Source organism: Desmodus rotundus, chromosome 1, assembly GCF_022682495.2.
Source record: "Desmodus rotundus isolate HL8 chromosome 1, HLdesRot8A.1, whole genome shotgun sequence".
NCBI classification, from domain to species: Eukaryota; Metazoa; Chordata; class Mammalia; order Chiroptera; family Phyllostomidae; genus Desmodus; species Desmodus rotundus.
The window spans coordinates 8,480,830-8,499,356 of NC_071387.1; the positions used below are offsets into that span (position 1 = coordinate 8,480,830).

The window sequence follows — 18,527 nt, forward strand, 5'->3', positions numbered from 1 at the left end:
TTTTTGAAATGTGCATTTTTCTGTTTATAAATCAATATATTTTTAATAAGAAAAGTAGTATGGGGGAAAAAACCCAGCTACAATACCCACACTTAATATAATCACTGGGAAAAAATAGACCAAAATGTGCCTTTTTATGTATATGTGTGTTGGAGTACAGCTAAGCTCATTCCGAGAGTACAATTTTATGTCATGTTTTTAAATATAGTGTTTGCCCGTTATAAACTCTTGGTAAACATTGACAATGTTTGAAAAATACTCTATTGAATGGGGTACCATAATTTCATTAATCATTCTCCTGTGGTTGAATTTTTAGGTGACTTTCTATTTTGTACTATTTATTTCAGACTCTTTTCTTCAGATAAATTTCCAGGATTGACAGAAAAGAAGAAATATCTTCAAGGCCCTTCATGCACCCATGTTGTTCCATTTTTATATGGGGGCTTTCAAAGAGAATATGGAAAAGGTACTTTCTGCTGCTGTGGGCACCTCATTGGTTGCATTTGATCCTTACTAATTTCCTTCACAGAGGTGGCTTCTTCTACTGTTCCATCAAAGTATTTGTTGGATGGTATGGGGCACTTTCTGAAATGACCTTGAAAGCTCTCTGACTCATATATTCAAGTGAACTTCTTGGTCTGTAAGACTCTTCTTCAGGTAGTCTTTGAAATGAAAATGAGCAAAAAAATCTTTACTTTCCTTTAAAGTTTCATATTTTGGTTTGATATGATTGGTGAAATTACTGTAGCTGCTTCTGACATGGAAATCTTGGATTATTCAGGAGGAGGTTCATCTAAGGTGTGGTGGACTCTGAGGTTCTGCTTTTGGGAGAGTGTCAGGGTTTGTTTTTGAAATAACTTTCAATTCTCACCTATCTGGGTGTTACAAAGCATATATTGGCCAAACTGCTCTGAATATGTTATCTTGTTTTGATTTTTGTGGTTCTTTCCATGTAACAGAATACAAATCTCTTAAACCTGTAAGATGGAGGTAATAGTAGCAACTTTCAGTAGGATTCATGTAAAGCATCAAGCCAATGTCTGCCATGTGGTAGAAATTTAATAAATTGCAACTGATTATTTTACACATTTTCTTATATGTGTGCATTTTGAAATTTCTCTAACGTCCAGGCTGAATGAAGAATTATGAACAGTTCCTTTTGTTGCACCAGAGAACAGAAATTGTAAATGAAAAATGTCAGAGGCTCATCAGTACCTGCAGTTTTCTGAGAAATGCCTACACTGTATTTCCATAGAAACACTAATGACCTCTGACTCATCAAACCGAATTGCCTTCCTAAACTGTTTTCACCCTCTGATTCTGTAGTCACAGCCTTGAAGCTGTGTACTGTATTCATTTTTAAAAAAATTTCTTAAAACTGAAATGTCACAATCTTGGGCTGGCTTTTCTGCCTTCAGTCTGGTTTCAAGGCTGTAATTACAAAGCTGGGAGCCTGAAAAACTATGAAAGGTGATGTAGGTTGATCAGATGGAAGTTATTAATGTTTCCATAGAAATGTAGACACTTATTGTGAGCAGCATTTAAGCTGAGCAAATATATGGGCACAATAGGTTATATAATTGAGAATCCTTGGCTTCCCTCACTCCTCTTCTTTGCCCCTAAGATTTCACATCAAGAAAATAACATTACAAAAAAGGGCATTGTTTTTGTTGCACTTTGAAAAATGTGACCTTGACATTTGTAGGTGGAGAATGGGAAATATGACTTGAAGCTGTGCCAACCAGCTTTTGCTTATGGACTTGTGGTGCTGTGTTCCTGCATTGAAAAGCATTTTGTTATTCCTGAAATATGTTTTTCAGGTTGCCTATGAGAAACAAAAGCTAATGGCCCAAGTGGCACCCCATTCACTGGGTGGAAAGGAAAGAGGCAGATGTGAATTTAATGCTCAGCCAATCCACAGAAAAATGTTTCTGTATCTGCTTGGTTCTGGGACTAGTTTGCCTGCTGCGCACCTGGCTGTAAGGCGGGCCATGGTCTGGCTAGCTAATATTTGATGCTCAAAACCCCCCACAAAACTCAAACAAAACCCTCCCACATTCCTTTTCAGCCTTCACCCAATCCATTCATTGTATCAAGAGGAGCCTAGAAGATGGAGTTGGGGGAGGGCCCTGAAAATGGGAAGAGTTCTTAGAATTTAAGAAGTTATGGATGGGCCATGTTTAGGTTGGCTACCCCACAAAGCTTTTTCTCTCTCTCTCTTTTAGCTCTTTGTGCTTTTAGTTTACTGGTTGAAATTTTAGGGCCCCTATATTGAAATAGTTAGAGTTGAACTGGTGTTTATAAACTTCCTGGGTGTACACGTTTATTTCCTTTCCTCAGTGACTCTGTTGCCTATTGACAAAAAGCCAAAAAACTCTTCAGTTTTAAGCAGTTAAAACCCTTTATGATATGGCCTTGGCAAGGGTTCCAGTCAAATCAAATTACCAGGTGATGTTCTGTTTCTTCTCTCTGTTCATATCTTTTACATGTGGCTTCCTCTGCATATTTATTTCTCAAATAGCGCTGTTTGTCTGATGAATGCCTCTCCCTTCCACGTGACCCTGGCTCCATGGTTGCTGCTTCTGCTCTCTCATTGGTATTCTTTTTAAAAAGATTTTATTTATTTAGAGAGGAGAAGGGAGGGAGAAAGGGAGAGAAACATCAATGTGTGGTTGCCTCTTGCGTGTCCCCTACTGGGGACCTGGCTGGCAACCCAGGCATGTGCCCTAGACTGGGAATCGAATTGGTGACCTTTTTGGTTTGTAGGCGGGCACTCAGTCCACTGAGCCACACCAGCCAGGGCTGCTCTCGCACTGATTCGATCACAGCTGTCAAGCACTGACCTAAGTATATCATCTCACTGAATCCTCACAACAATCTACTGATGAGGAAATTGGCTGAAAGAGGTGAAGTCACTTCCTAAGCTAACACACTTAGTAAGTGATGGTGCCAGGACTCAAACCTATGCTCATATCAAAATTTATGCTCTTATTTACTACTCTGCACTACTTCCCACTGGCATCTTGTCCATCGAAATCTATCTGTCCATCATTCACTCCCTATAGTTAATATTTTTAAAGAGTAATTATTAATTTCATGATCTTTATTTTATTAGGCTTAATAAAACATCTGTTTTTATTATATGGTAAAATACGTGTAAAATAAATTTTTATCTTTTTAATCATTTCTTTAAATTCTCACCTGGGGATCTGTTTTACTGATTTGAGAGAGAGAGAGAAAGAGAGAGGGAGAAGCATCCATGTGATGATGCGAGAGAAAAAAATATTGATTGGTTGCCTCCTGTATGCACCCCAACTAGGGATTGAATCTGCAACCTAGGTGCGTGCCCTGACTGGGGATTGAACCTGCAACCTTTTGGTGTACGGATGATGTTCCAACCAACTGAGCCACGTGGCCAGGGCCTTTTTCATCATTTTTAAGTGTATAGTTAGATAGCATTAAATATATATTCACATTTTTTCTCTTGTAGCTTTTAGTTTTGTGCTTTTAGTTTACGGGTTGAAATTTTAGAGTTCCTCTATTGAAGTATTGAGTTGAACTGGTGTTTACAAACTTCCTAGGTATATATGTTTCCCTTCCTCAGTGACCTGTTACCTGTGGCTAGTGGCTACCATAGTTGAGAGAACATTTCCATTGTAGGAATTTCTATAAGATGTTGCTTTTCTACACTTTATTTATTTATTTTTTAGAGTGGGATTTCTTTCTTTCTTTTTTTTTTAAGATTTTATTTATTTTTAGAGAGGGGAAAGGAGGGAGAAAGAGAGGGAGAGAAATAACAGCATTGTGGTTGCTTCTCACGCACCCCCTACTTGGGACCTGGCCCTCAACCCAGGCATGTACCCTAGACTGGGAATTGAACTGGCGACCCTTTGGTTTGCAGGCCAGCACTCAATCCACTGAGCCACACCAGCCAGAGCACTTTCCTACAATTTAAAGACAGAGAATAGAGAACTGTTATTTTTTTTTTTTTTTAGAACTTGATATTTTGGCAACATATTCATTGTGTTGGCATTGTGGTTTAGTACCATTGCTTTTTTGAGAAAGTAGCTCCTCAACATTTACTGAGCAATTTTTCCTGGGATCCTGGGACATGTTCCAGCCCTCGGGCTGGGAATATAATTAAGGCTGAGACCAGATATGACTGAAAGAAGGATACAGAGTTTCATTGGGGACCTAATCATAATTAAGGGAGATAAAGCAGATGGGGAAACTGACACAAATGACCAGAGCTGGTTGGTCCATGAAGGACCAGGAAATAACTGTTGTGTATTGGTACAAACCTTGGGTAAAGATTTTTAGCTTTTTGTTGAGGAATATGGAAAACAACTTTCTGTAGAACCTGAATTCACACCCAGTGACCCTGATCATGACCTGTGGGAGCACAGAGCAGGGGTGTCTCACTAACCAGAGCAGTTTCAAAATCCTTTTAGGCCCTTGACTTCCTTCTGGACCTTCTGCTTCATTTCATATCTCACATTTAAAATAGCAGTATATAAAACTTGAATTATACTTGACTAGGTGAAATAATGCTATATCTCATATTTAATGAAAACATTTTAACTTCAAATTTGCAGATCTGGTTTGTTTTTCTTGGACTTTGGAACCAGTGTTTTCTCTTCTCTTTTTCAAAGGTTCCTGAAAAGACCGTAGCTGCAGTTATTGTATTTGTATTGCCTGACTTTGACTCGTGTGTGGGTAAGAGGGCGGGGGAAGGGTTAGAGACGTGACTTGAGTCTTGACTCATAATGGTGAATGAGAGTGGGCTCAGGTGGAGAAAATAGTATGTGCAGATGGATGGAGGCTGAAGAGCATGTTGAATTCAGGGAGCTACGTTGTATAGGCATACCTCGGGAATATTGTCGTTTTGGTTCCAGAGCACCACAGTTAAGTGAGTATTGCAATAAAATGAGTCATAATCTTTTCACTAGAGGTGGGGGAGGTATGTGCCTCTTGCCTTCAATTTCTAAAAAAGGCAACCTCTCTGAAGCTCATTAAAGTGAAGTGCAGTAAAATGAGGTATGCCTATATAGCTCAGTATGGATGGAGTAGACACTGTGTGGTGGGATGGGGTGAGAGAGAGAAACAAAGTTGAAGTGGCAGATCATACAAGGATATATGTAATTTCTGTTTGGGGGACCCTAGCCAGTATCTCAGTTAGAGCACTGTCCAGATATGCCAAGGTTGCGGGTTTGACTCATCAACCAGTGAATGCCTGAATGGGTGGGACAACAAATTGATGTCTGTCTCTCTGTCTGTCTGTCTCTCCTCCCTCCCTCTCCTTCCTCTCTCTCCAAAGTCAATAAATTCAATGACAACAACAACAACAATAACTAAAACATTTTCTGTTTGGGAAAGATAGGATGTTTGATTACAATTGTAGAACTTTACCTTTTAAAGGTTTCACGTTAATTTTGCTTATTGGCTGCTGAGGCTTCAAAATAGACTGAGTATCTGCCAGAGACCTGACCAACATCCAGGTCTCTGTTGGACAGCGCTGTCTTCCTACTGGCCAAGTAAATCAGAGCATTCCTAGAGTAACATTTAACTTTCTTTTGTAAAAGACACATTATAGATTCCAATTAGCTAGTGTGTCAGGCTTGAATTTGTTTACTGGCATTACCCATAAATTTTATTTGTTCACATTTGGCAAAACTAAAAGGGGGTACTCAAAAAGTTTAAGATTCCATTGTGGTAAATACATCATTTTATATAGTCACAGTAGTAAATAAAAATAAGTAACTTTAAAAAAAAGACTTTATTTACTTATTTTTAGAGAAAGGGGAAGGGAGGGAGAGAAACACTGATGTGTGAGAGGAACATAGATTGGTTGCCTCTCATGTGCCCCTACCAGGGGACCTGACCTGCAGCCCAGGCATGTGCCCTGACCGAGAGTCAACTGGGGACCTTCTGGGTTGCAGGATGACACCCAATCCCCTGAGCCACACCAGTCAGGGCAATATAAGTCATTTCTAACCCTGTCACTGTAGCCAATCACAGATTGAGCAGTCATCGATCTTTTTCTTTTTGCCAAATATGTATTGGAGAAAAGCTTGTCAACTGGATCTTTGTTTGAATTAAAGAAATTTCCTAGACTTAGAGCCATTTATCAATCACTTGCCCTAAAGTAGATGATTTATGTATATCCCCCAACTCTCACAAACAGTTGAACAAGATGATTATTTTCCCCCCATTTGAGGAAAAATAGGCACAGGGTAGTTAATTAAACAAAAATAGTGGTAAATCTGGGATTTGAATCCAACTCTTACTCAGACCGATGCCCTGCCTTCTAAGTTAAAATGTGCTAAGATAATTTGCACTAGATTTCAGATGGCTTATGAGCATGCGGACGTGGTGACATATCATCTTAGGAACCAATCTGTGTTCTTGTCTATCCTGTTTTAAAACTATTTAAGTCACCAACCAAAGACCCTGGATTTCTCAGAACATTTCCTGATCTGTTTAATGTGTTGTACTCTATGAGGCAGATGGTTTTGGGTGTGTGTTTGTGTATTTATGTGGCTTAGGAGTCTGGTTTTTACTGAACAACTCTGATATCCTTTGCTTTTGTGTTGAATAGAACCTTTGTGTTGAATAGAATTGAATACACGTTGGGGTTACTCCTAGCAGTGATGTGGATCCTTCTAGTTAGGAATCATTTTGCTAGCTAGATCTGCTTGCTGAGGATCTGGGTAAAACTTAGAGAATGGTAGCCAGATCTAGCATTAACTTCTTTGTCATCAGGAGGTAGGAGTATCATCATTCTCTGTATCTCTTCAGGCCTCCTGCTTTAGCGTTGATCTGTGAAACCAGGGACAACATTATTAGGCAGTGGTCTCAGGGCTGGGTGGGGGGATTTTAGACATAGTTACTGAATTCCATAATAAACACTCTTTGCAACCATGAAAGGAATTTGTAAAGGCAAATATAAAGAGTTCTTTTTTCCTCAGGTGGTAGAATAGATCTGGAATCATGACATCAAGCAATTTACAGGCTTAACATTGTAAAAAAGATTCAGGAATCAGAGCAGGTAACTAAAGTGACATTAGTGATGTTCCATCCCAGATCTTTGAGGATGATATCATGAGTAGGTCAATAGTTAGCCTCCTGTAATCTCCTCTTTGCTACCACAAACACAGCACTGGATTGGATGGATCCTAGGGATTAGTTAGTAGTAGCTCTGACTTTGTCAAGTACTGTGCAAAGCCTTCACATACACTGTCTCATTTAATAGACCTGTAAGGTAGATGCTGTTATTAATCCTTGTTTATAGTAATGTTAGGGTCCATCCTACTTGGGGCATATGGACTGAGAGTGTAAAAGGAATAGGTCTGCAAAGAAAAATCAGGTTGCTATTAATAGAAGAATGGGAGAGTGGTTGCTAGGCAAATACTAGATGGCCACTTTAGCTATTCTTAGGATTTTCTTTGGTTTTTTAGTCACTCATTGTATTTTATCTAATTACTCTGAGTTCAGAATGTTGTTTGTTTTCAGAAAATGCATTAGGCTTTTTCCTTCCTTGAGACTTCTAGTATAACCCTTTCATTTAATGTCCAGAATCTGAGGTCCAAATTAGGGTATTATTTGCTTAAAGTCTTATAACTAAACTAAAAAATGGCTTGGACGAGAGCTTAGGAGAGTTTTAACTTTATCATTATATGACCCTGCCTTCCCATGCTTTTGTCCTACTTTTGAGTCAGTTCATATTAAATGAATGTTTGTTCTCAGTTTCACTTCGGGCAGGATGTTCAATATTGAACCCATGTATAATGATGAGTTATTTCCTCATTGCCTGGCATCTCTCTACAGCTTTTCCTATTCCCATTGCCTTTATGTGGAAAGACTTTAAAGTTGTTCTGAGGTGAGCCTTCTCGGGCATCTCAGCCATTTCTAGCACCTTCCAAACTCTGGTTTTATGTCATATTTTCTCTTTTAAACCTCCCACACACTTTTTGGGCTAGGCTTTTCTGATTTTGTGACTTTCTTCCCTCTGTCTGTGATGTAGAGGCAGGCTTGTGTTTTCTGTTTCGTTCATCCTGCTTCTTAGCATCTTCCGTAGAATATCGGCAAACTGTTCTAGTCATAGGAGCAGCTGCACAGATGGATATGGGACGATCCCTCTCCTTGAAGAGTTCACTGTCTAGTAGAGGGGACAGATATTTAAATTGTTCCTGTATCTTTTGGTGAATGTAGGAGGGGCTTCTTTTTTCCATCTTTCATGGTGGTGATATTTGAGTTGGACCTCAGGGATGAATAGTTCTTCACCAAGTGGGAAAGGAGGAGGAAGCACAGGAAGGCAAGAAGGGATGTGGCATGTTTGGTGAATGGTGTGGCCAGAACATTCAGGATTGTAAAGGACTTTTCAACGTTGTTTAAACAGTTTACTTACTTGAATCCCTCTTCTCAACCTGACTCCCAGTTTCTGGTCTAGCATCTGGTTGCCCAGCTCTGATGACAGAAAATGCTCTCATATCCCTCTAGTCTTAATTTTGCTCCATAAATTTCAAAAATTTATTGATTTGTCAGAGAGAGAAAGGAAGCGGTGGGGGAGCAGAGAGAAACGCTGATTTGTTGTTCCACTTATTTATGCATTCATTGGTTGATTCTTGTATGTGCCCTGACTGGGGAAATGAACCCTCAGTCTTGGAGTATCAGGATGATACTCTAACCAACTGAGCTACCTGGCCAGGCCTTGCTCCAAATTTTTGAATTTACCATCGAGATACTACAGTTGATGTTTATTGATCAGATACTTTGTGCTAGGCTTGTGAGAGGTAATGGGGATACAATGGCGAGTAGGACAGGCCAGGTCCCTTCCCCTGTGGAACATTCTAATAGTGGAGTCAATCAGACATTGAACAAGTAATTAATTCTTTGTTGATGAGTACACAAATTATTATAGAAAATTATAATGGCTTTTTGACCTTTTGAGACAAAGGTAAGAGAGGCAAGAAGAAGCTTTCTGAGGATATACTTGAACTGATAATGAGCAGAAAGAAAACTGGAGAAAGTAGGCAGCCATTACAGGAGAAGAGAACTTGTCACCTATGTATAGAACACTTTACTGTGTGTTTGCCATTCACTGTGCTTGATTTTTCTCTTCAGTGTGATAGTTCCACACCAGTCAGATAGATGCAGCTCAGACTTTTTGGGCCTGAAATATGCTTTTGAGAGGTATTTATTCCTACCTCAATACCATACTTACTAATAGAAGACTTGCTCTTTTTTATAAGTAAGATTCTTCAGCATCTGTGAAATTTTTAAGTAAAATCACCTTGTAAGTTCATATTTAGTATATTTTTCTTTCTTTTAGAAAATGATTAAGTAGCACATGACAAATATTAAATGAGTTGTAATTTTTCCATGAATTTTTATTCCAACTCACAGTGCATGCTTACTCATAATTATTTGTGCTTCTGTTTGGTGAGCTCCCACTGTGTGTCAAGGACTGTATTAAATAAACATTTTACATCAGTATCTCACTTAATCCTCATTACTGCTCTGTGGTAAATGCTTTTACTATCCATTTGGTTACTTATCCATTTTTTAATATAAAGTTAATGAAATGGAAGCTCAGAGAGGGATATCCAGTAGCTAAATGTTATAGAACTAGGATTTAAATCCAAATTTGACTTCTGAATGTAGATTTTTAAAATGCTATATGATATTTGCATTTTCATATTTGGAGTCACTTTTGAGTAATTCACAAATCATAATCATTTTTCCCTATTGTTTCCTCCATAGGTTTTTGTCAGGATGAATTGACAGAGCTCGACCCAGGAAGTAGTAAGTTCTGAATATTCCCCAGTATTCATGACGAGAAAAGGGTGTGTGTGTATGTGTACTTTTAAATGTATAACTTAAGGTGTCATTGATAGGCCTTATTGACTCATTTTGTTTTCACTTTAATTTATTATTATGGGGAGGGCACTGTATCTTTTCCAGTTATATTTTCTCTTCTGATATTATTTAGTGGCCAGGATTGAGCCATTTCATAGAAAATTGGTTTGCTGAAAGTTTCTGTTTGAGTCTAATCTCTTTGCCCTGTCCATCCATCCTCCCATGAAACCAGTAACAACAAACACTGTACTTTCATTTTTCTACACATAGAACCATATACTCACAGCCACTTTTCTAAAGTATTGACTAGCTTTGACATACTTTCTTTCAAAGAAGGGTTGTGCTTGGTTTCCAGGGGTGTCCAACCTGTGGCCCACAGGCCGAATGCGGCCCAGGATGACTATGAATGCGGCACAACACAGAATTGTACATTTACCTAAAACTTTTTTTTTTTTTTTTTTTTTTTGCGCTGCTCATCAAAAAAAGTTTTCATTAGTGTTTGTATATTTAATGTGTGGTCCAAGACAACTCTTCTTCTTCCAGTGTGGCCCAGAGACGCCAAAAGGTTGGACACCCCTTGTAGACATTTAAAATTGGTAACTTTTATGTCAGAGTTTTAATTTCTGAAACACCTTTATTTACATTCTTAAGGTTAAGATAAGAGAGTAACCATTTCAAGGTCTCATTAAATAGTGCTTTTCCGGACTATGTAAGTCTTAGATGATCATAGATAATCGTCTATGTTTCCAGTGCTCTCAAAATGTGGCATACGTTATTCTTGGATATTGTTACAACTTTTAGAAATAGGATGTGGGAATATCCAGTGTATACAGACTTTATTTTGCTATAATGCCAAAAAGTCTAATGATGATTTAGATTGAGAATCCATGAGATGATCTAGAATTATATTTCTAGTTCTGGTACTTTTTAGGGTCATGGGACTGGCTTCTTGTCACCAGTCTCCTGTTGGGGTAAGTGCTACAGTTCACCTTTTCACCATCCTGGCTAATATCTCTCGATGTCGTGGACCTTCTCATATAGTTCCCCCACACCTTAATAGTATAGATTAACATTTGTGTTTGTTCAACTAATACTTATTATTTGCAAGACAAAAAAAATCCCTCAATGCTTATCAAATACCAGGGACATAGATTTGTCTTTCTAGAGGTTGGAAAGTTCAGAATCAGTTTTGTAGGTAGTATAGGTTCAGTTTACCCTGCTCTGCCACCCGAAATTCCAGTACCTATGTGTGCACATACTACAGTATTTTCTGCTTGTTCTCCTATGAATAGCCTTTGTTTAAGAGGGGAAAGGTAAATTTCCTGAGTTATGGTTCTTTCTTAGAAGCATTTTTGTACACTCGGAAGGTCATTGAGATGCCCTGTAATCTTTCAGACAAAACTACATATAAAACATTCCAGATAATTGAGAACTCAAATATTGAGTGTTCTTCTCCGCTCTAGCCCATTTCTGTGCTCCAGGGATAGACAAATAAGTCTGAGTCCTACCGTCATGTATTAAATGTCTGTTGGAAAATATTTTCTTGTCTGGAATTATTTGAAAAAACTTTTTTTTTAAAGTAGGCTAATTTAGCACATAGTACCCAAACTTATTCTCCTTTTCTGCACTTAACATCACTTGAAAACAGATCATGCCCTTCTTCTTAATGTTATTTTCATAAGATTGTTATTGAATAATTCTTCTTTTTGGACCAGCTAATTCTAACTCATTTAACATTTTTGCATAGAATGTCCACCTAGATATGGTGATTTACAGATCCCTCCATTCCAGGAGAATGAACAAATATATTAGTACAGATTAGGAGTCATCTAAAAAAAAAAAAAAAGTCCCTTTTCTTTTAAAAGTTGTACTTAGCTTATGTGGCTAATATTCTTCATAATACCTATATTATCTTTATAAAATTAGTAGTGTTTTTATTTTTTCTCTTTTAAGAGATACATGAAGGCCTGATGTTATTATAACAAGCAGGCAGAAATGAAAATTTATCATTTTGATTTGAACTAGTCTTGGGGTTCAAATGAGCATGCTCAGCCCAACTACTGAATGATGGAAAAAATCTCAAGACTAAGATGGCCTGCCTGTGTTGTGTTCAGTTGGTTTTAAGTTGTTGATACTGCAAATCCCTTGGCCTCTGCCTAGGAAGAAATGACATCTCCTATGTTAGTACTTCATGACTTTTGCACATAAAATTGAGAACAATAGGGATTTCTTTGTGATGCATCTTGGGAATTTAGAGGTCCCATTGACTTCCCTAATTCTGGAATTCCTGATAGGGAAAGCCTGCTCATACTTGTTTAATTTAGAACTGGAAATACCATTGTTGCTGATTTCCCATTGTGCCTGGCAGTGGTTGCAGACAGTAAGTTTGAGACAACAGGTGTGACATGTTGGAACTAGGTGAGGAAGGACTAACTTTGTCCAATTCAAATGGCCTTTTTTTTTTTTTTTGGCACCTTTTCTACGATAGAGCAGATAGGTAGCCATGTTTATAATATGGGCAGCTGTTCACACTCTGGCTGCCTTCTTATGATTCCTGGGCTTCCTGGAGTCCAATGTTAGGGCACAGGTTCAGGCTAAGTTCATTTCTACAAGAAGCGTCTCTGTACCCTGCCTATTAGCATAAGCTAGGGACAAGGGCAGTGAAAGGTCAAGAGAAGTTCAAAACAGCACAACCTTTCTGTGCTTCTGTTTCCAAATAACCCCAGTCTGCCCTGCTCCCCAAGTTTTTTCCTCAGCTACCATGTTTACCATGTAGTTGTAAAACTCAAGAGAACAAGGACTGACTTGATAACAAGGGAAGTCAGCGAATGGAAGTCATTGTTGCTTAAAACAGGAGAAATAATTGATTTATGTTTGGGGGCCAATTAGGTTATAAAACAGGAACAGTAAAGGGACCTGTGACTTGAGGACAGCTACTTGCTCTGATTTCTGTCCCATAGACAAGGGGCTCCCCAATAAAGGCTGTCAGCTTTCTAGGCTAAATTATTAATTCCTTTCATGCCTCTCAGGGATTGTAAACAGCACATAATACAGGAAAACAATTGATACTGTTCAGTCATTGGCCAAGAGAGGGTCAAAGGGTAAATAGTTGGATTAGCAACAGCTGTTCTTCCTCCAAAGTCAAACTTTGTCCCTAATTATCTATTTCAACAAAGCCATTTTTGAGTTTTTGGCCCGTAAATAGTTAACTCCATTTTTCTTGTTACAAACTAATACAAATAATTAGAGAGTAAACATTGACCAAAATTGAAAATACTCATTTTAGTTCCATTTCCAGAGTTAAAGATGAGCATTCTTTTTGGTATGTGCTGACTACAATATGTTGTTTGATGTTCAAAGTGTATTATCCCAGGGAAAGTAACTACTTGGAAGTTAAGAGTAGGAGCATTTTAGCTGTTTTTACCAACTGCTGAAGGATCTTGGTGTAGCTTGATTAAAAGAAAAAAAAAATGCCTTTGTTTACATTGATAGTAGGACAATGCATGTTCATTGTGGAAAACACTAAAAGAAAATATAAACACCCCTAATCTCACCACCTGGAAATAGCCATTGTTTCTTTTTGAGAATGTCCTTCCATTTGCATGAGCTTACTTTTTACATAAATAAATAGGAATTGTAATATATATACAATTTTATATTCAATTCCCCCAACTCAGCATTACATTAGCAGCATTATTCCAAGTCATGAAACTTTTTTTTATAAATATTTTTAATGGCAGGATAATACTTCATTGTAATAACCTTACCATGATTGATTTACCAGTTGTCCTGTTGGTGGACATTTAGATTGCTTCCAGTTTTTTGTACATTATAAATAATGTCACAATGAACGTGTTTTTATATAATTTTTTTCTCTGCATTTTAGTTGAACCCTTTTAGCTTTTTATACAAGTCAAAGCTCTTTAGAATTGAGAACATGGGCTCTGTCTGGCTCAAGACTGCTTGGCTTCAGTATTTACTAGCTCTGCAGTCTTGGCCAAGATGTTTAATCTCTCTTTGCTTCAGTGTTTCCACTTGTGAAATGGGGACAATAAAAAGTTACTCCTACTTTATTGGGCTATTGTGAGGTTTAAGATAAGCAATATATGTATTTAGAATAATGCTTGGCAAATGGTAAACACTATTAAGTTTACGCAGCATAATGTTAAAATTCCCAGTCTCTCTGTACTTGTGGGCTGTTGTAACTGCACTTTATTCAATTAGACTAGCCTCTATTTCTTAACGACACAAAGATAAATCATTCCAGATGTTAGCAGGTGTAAGTTACTGCTTCGCAAGTAGCGCCCTCCGAGGAGCAGAGCTCATACACTGCTGACCACTTTGGCCAAGACTGGTTTTTACCATCTGGTTGACTGTTAGAATGTTTTGGGCCCCTTCCCCCAACCAGTAGCAGGTAACCTCCCAAATGACCATCTGCCGTCCCATTTATTTAACCTCTTAGGAAATTAACTCTCTGCTTGCTTAAAACAAATAGACTCCACACTTTCTGTTTGGAAAGTAGCAAGACCTTATAGAGAGCACACTGAGGTAAAGATGTGTGTGATGAAAAACCTATTACCATTTAAAAAATACTGCATATTCAGATTCTTGCTGACCTAAACTTTAAAAAATATATATGTATGTACTTTTTTCTACTAAGCAAAGACCTAGATAAATGAGCATTTTAAAAGAAACTTGAAAGTTGAATTAACCTTTGCTCTTTCTTGCCATACTGGGATAGATGCCCACCAAGCAGGAATCCATGGGTGATAGTAGGATGAACAGGCAAGATAAAAAACAACTTCAGAATAAGACAGCCTAACCCCCCCCCAGCTTGCTCTGTCTGGTTTTGCATTTATCTGTCAAGTGTTTTGGGATCCCAAGGAGACTTTTTGTGGATCCTTCAAGCTACAAAAGAGAAATGTACATCTCAGTTAGAGTAACCTTAGTTTCCATCCAAAATTCTAATATTCTGTACCATCTCTTAATGGGTCCATTCCTAGTTGTCAAACTATATGACTCAATTTTGATCTCAGAAAATAGTTCATATAAGCCTAAGTGTGGTCTGAAGAGAATGGACTTAAGGCTGCCTGTTCGAGGTCAATGAAGGAAAGAAAACGAACATTTATTGGGTATTCTGTATGTGTCAGGCACTTTGCATATATTCATTAGGAGTGAGGATGGTTATATTATGTAAATATATCTGATTTTAAGTTTGACTCTGTAATATCTAGTTCATTGTTCTTTTCTTCCTTCCCATTTCCTTTTCCTCTTTGATGTATGTGCTGAGCTAAGACAGAGTTACTGTCCTCAAGGGGCTCAAGGGGCTCTGTTTTAGTTAGGAAAACAGATACAAAATTGATGACATGTGGCTTTTACTACAACATCATTATCATCATCATCACCATCATATACTACTACTACTACTACTACTACTACTACTACTACTGCTACTACTACTACTACTAGCACTCCTAGCTAGCTAGCCAGCCCTGGCTGGGTTGCTTAGTTGGGTGGAATGTTGTCCCATACACCAAAAGGTTACAGGTTTGATTCCCGGTCAGGCACCATACCTAGGTTGTGGGTTCAATCCCAGGTCGGGGCATATGGGAGGCAATTGATTAATGTTTCTCTCTCTCTCCCTCTCTCTCTCTCCCTCTCTCCTTCCCTCTCCCTCTCTCCCTCCCTCTCCCTCTCCCTCTCTCTCTCTCCCTCTCTCTCCCTCTCTCCCTCCCTCTCCCTCCCTCTCTCTCTCTCTCTCTCTCTCCCTCTCTCCCTCCCTCTCCCTCTCTCTCTCTCCCTCTCCCCCTGTCTCTCCCCTCCCCCTTCCTGTTTCTCTAAAATCAATAAAAAACATATCCTCAGGTGATTATTAAAAAAATGATGGCTAATATTTAATACACACTAAATGCTTCACATGCATTTTTGTTTAGCACTCAAAAAACTTGTTTACAAAGATACTATTCCTGTCTTACAGATGAGAATGCTGAGGCCTGGAGAGGGTAAATGACTCGCCCCAAAGCCCATAGTGGAGAAGTATCTCAGACTTCAGAGCTGCTGTTTTAACTAATTTTTTATCTTGTCTCTAGGACTCTTGACTGTGACAAGTCACAAAAGCTAATGAAAGAGATTGAGAGAGTGTAATGATTTATAACATATATTGGGGCTTTTTGTGTGCAGAAGAATAAAGACTTTTACTAAGTGTCATTTGGGCTCCTTTGCATATCTTAGAATGATTTTGGACACAAAGTAAAATAATTCACTATGGGGTAGGTTCCTAAAGAGATTTATTCTGTGACTCAGGTTCAGAGTTTATCCACTATTTATCAGAGTTCTTTCCTGAAAAAAAATGAAGTTAAGTTCACAAATTTCCTATGTTTTTCCTTTATGTCACCTTTCCTCCACAACATTCTGTTAGTGATTTAGGTATTCGGCATTTGTAACTGCTCCAAGAGCCTGCTTCTAAAACTTCAGCTGAATCTGCTGGATCAAGTCTGCTGAGTGTGACCTTTTGCTGGGAAGATCTAATGCTAGGCCTGGATTTCTGATAAGGGTTCCTTTGAACTGGGGGTGGGGGGTGGGGCGTGAGATCCAGAGCTTAGGCTTCGCTCTCATCCCCTTGACCTCTGCCCCTGCTTCAGAGTTTATACTGACGTGGTAGGGACTCCCTGTGGAGCCAAGAGTTTAGGACTTGTTTACAATTGATGAAAAGATAGTTGCATTCAGAAGTCATTGTTGGGACGGTGGATAGTCACGGATCTCTGTCATTATCTCCGGCGGCTGCAGGGAAGGAATACTGGGTCTGGAGATCTGTAATGGGCGACTGAGAAGGGATGAGCAGAAACTCTGACACTGGGTAGGCTGCTGAACTTCTTCCCATGGGAGCAGTACTGCAGTAACATTTTGAGAGTAGAGAAAGATTTGTATAAACCTGTGTCTCATTTTATTTTTGAAAAGGCTGAAAATACTTGTTTAAATTCAGTATAACAAAGGGGGATGTGTGAGTATTCTTCTCTACCTTTTTTGATGTCACACCAAAGAGAAAATTTGCCATGTTAGGTAAACTTACCAAGTCATGGAGGGAAGCTCTAGATTATTACAGCCAGGCACCCTCTTCAAAGGTATGCTTGGTTTTACGAATTAGTATTTTCTCTAAAAAATCTTGTAGTGCTGTATGTATGCTGAGGAGAGTATAGCAACTCAGTCCTGAATGAGTCCTCATATGCTTTTTCTGAGCACACTTTGGTCAGCCAAGCCCATGCTTTTTAGCTTCTTTACCTCAAGTTACATGCCTTTTTTTGTGGGGGGGGAGGGTCCAATATCTGTTGTAGATATGAATCTGAAAATAAAAAGATAAGCACCTTTTTTCTAAGGGTGCTAACAGTCACTATGAACCAAAATTGAACAAATACATCCTTGGTTGGTAAGCACAGGAAAAGATAAACTTCATGAATAATAAGATTCAAAGTGAAAATATGTTATATCTTTTTTACCCTAGCACAAAATTCCATGTGCCTAATGTAGTCTGGCCTATAGATGTATTTTGTTTGGCTACTGTTGTTTAAATAAAAGCATGTTAGTTGCTAACATTTAAAACCTGTAAGAGTTTCATAAAAATTTGCATTTCTGGCCTTCTCGATAAATTGGAAAAACCTAACACTGGGCTTGTGTGGTACCTCTTGGCTGGAACAGAGTAGTGGCTGTCCTCATTAAGTGAGCACGCCCTCCCAGGTTTGTCACAGACCTATATGGCCTCCTTCATGCATTTATGTTTCCTGTCAGTCTTACGTAGGCGTTTGAGTTTGCAGTTTCTACATTAAATAATGAAGTGCAAATGAAGGTGTGGGGAAATGGGAACTCTTCAAAGTGTAATCTAATAATATCTGTTAAAACTGGAAATGTCCAGATTTATTTTTGCAGATTTAGCAGTTCATAGATATTCTTAGATATTCATATGTGTTCACGTGTATTTATCTTATAAGAAATGACAAGTGTGCAAAATGTATATTCACACATACTCCTTTCAGCATTTATAATAGTAAAAATAAATGGGAAACAGCTCATAAGTTGAATAGGGGACTAGTTAAATGGACTGTGGTTATCCATGCAGTGGGAATACTATAGAAACATTAAGGAGAAGGCAGATTTTAGTCTGGAAGAAGATACACTGAATTGTTTATTAGTGTTATCTTTGGGCAGATGGGATCACAGGGTCATTTTCAGTATTTATATATATATATATTTTTTTTTTTAACAAGGCTCTTGTATTAAAAAGATACAGTATGTTTAAAAAAGAAATCTCTGGTTCTCATTTCAACTACCAATTTTTCAAGGCAGTTCTGCCAAATTGAGCCACCTGGGCTCCACCCTCCCACTTAGATCAAGATTTTACATTCAGAATTCTCTTACCTTGAAATTGCTCTAAGGAAGGGGAATCAGTGTCTTCAAGTAGCAGGAACCATCTTGAAGCCCAAGAACCAGGGTAAAAGCCCAGAGTAGTGTTTTTAGGCTTCCACTTGCAGCTGTGCCTCCATTCACCGATGAGGCTATTGGAATGGGCCTCCTTTTTAGTGTCAGGCTTGACACTAAGGTGCTATTAAGAATGAAGGGAGCCTCAGTAGCTTCTCATATGAATTGTGCTCTCCTGGCAGTTGCAGGGTTATTACGTC

At 38.5% G+C, this 18,527-nt stretch overlaps 1 protein-coding gene across 2 annotated transcripts in view; it reads left to right on the plus strand.

Moving 5' to 3' along the window:
- NR6A1 (nuclear receptor subfamily 6 group A member 1) overlaps positions 1-18,527 on the plus strand; it is a 194,657-nt gene that overhangs the window by 26,105 nt on the left and 150,025 nt on the right. For both annotated transcript variants that reach the window (XM_053920755.2, XM_053920758.2), the window contains exon 2: positions 9,763-9,804. In XM_053920755.2, the coding sequence (XP_053776730.1) occupies positions 9,763-9,804 (42 nt within the window). The remainder of the gene's footprint in view (positions 1-9,762; positions 9,805-18,527) is intronic.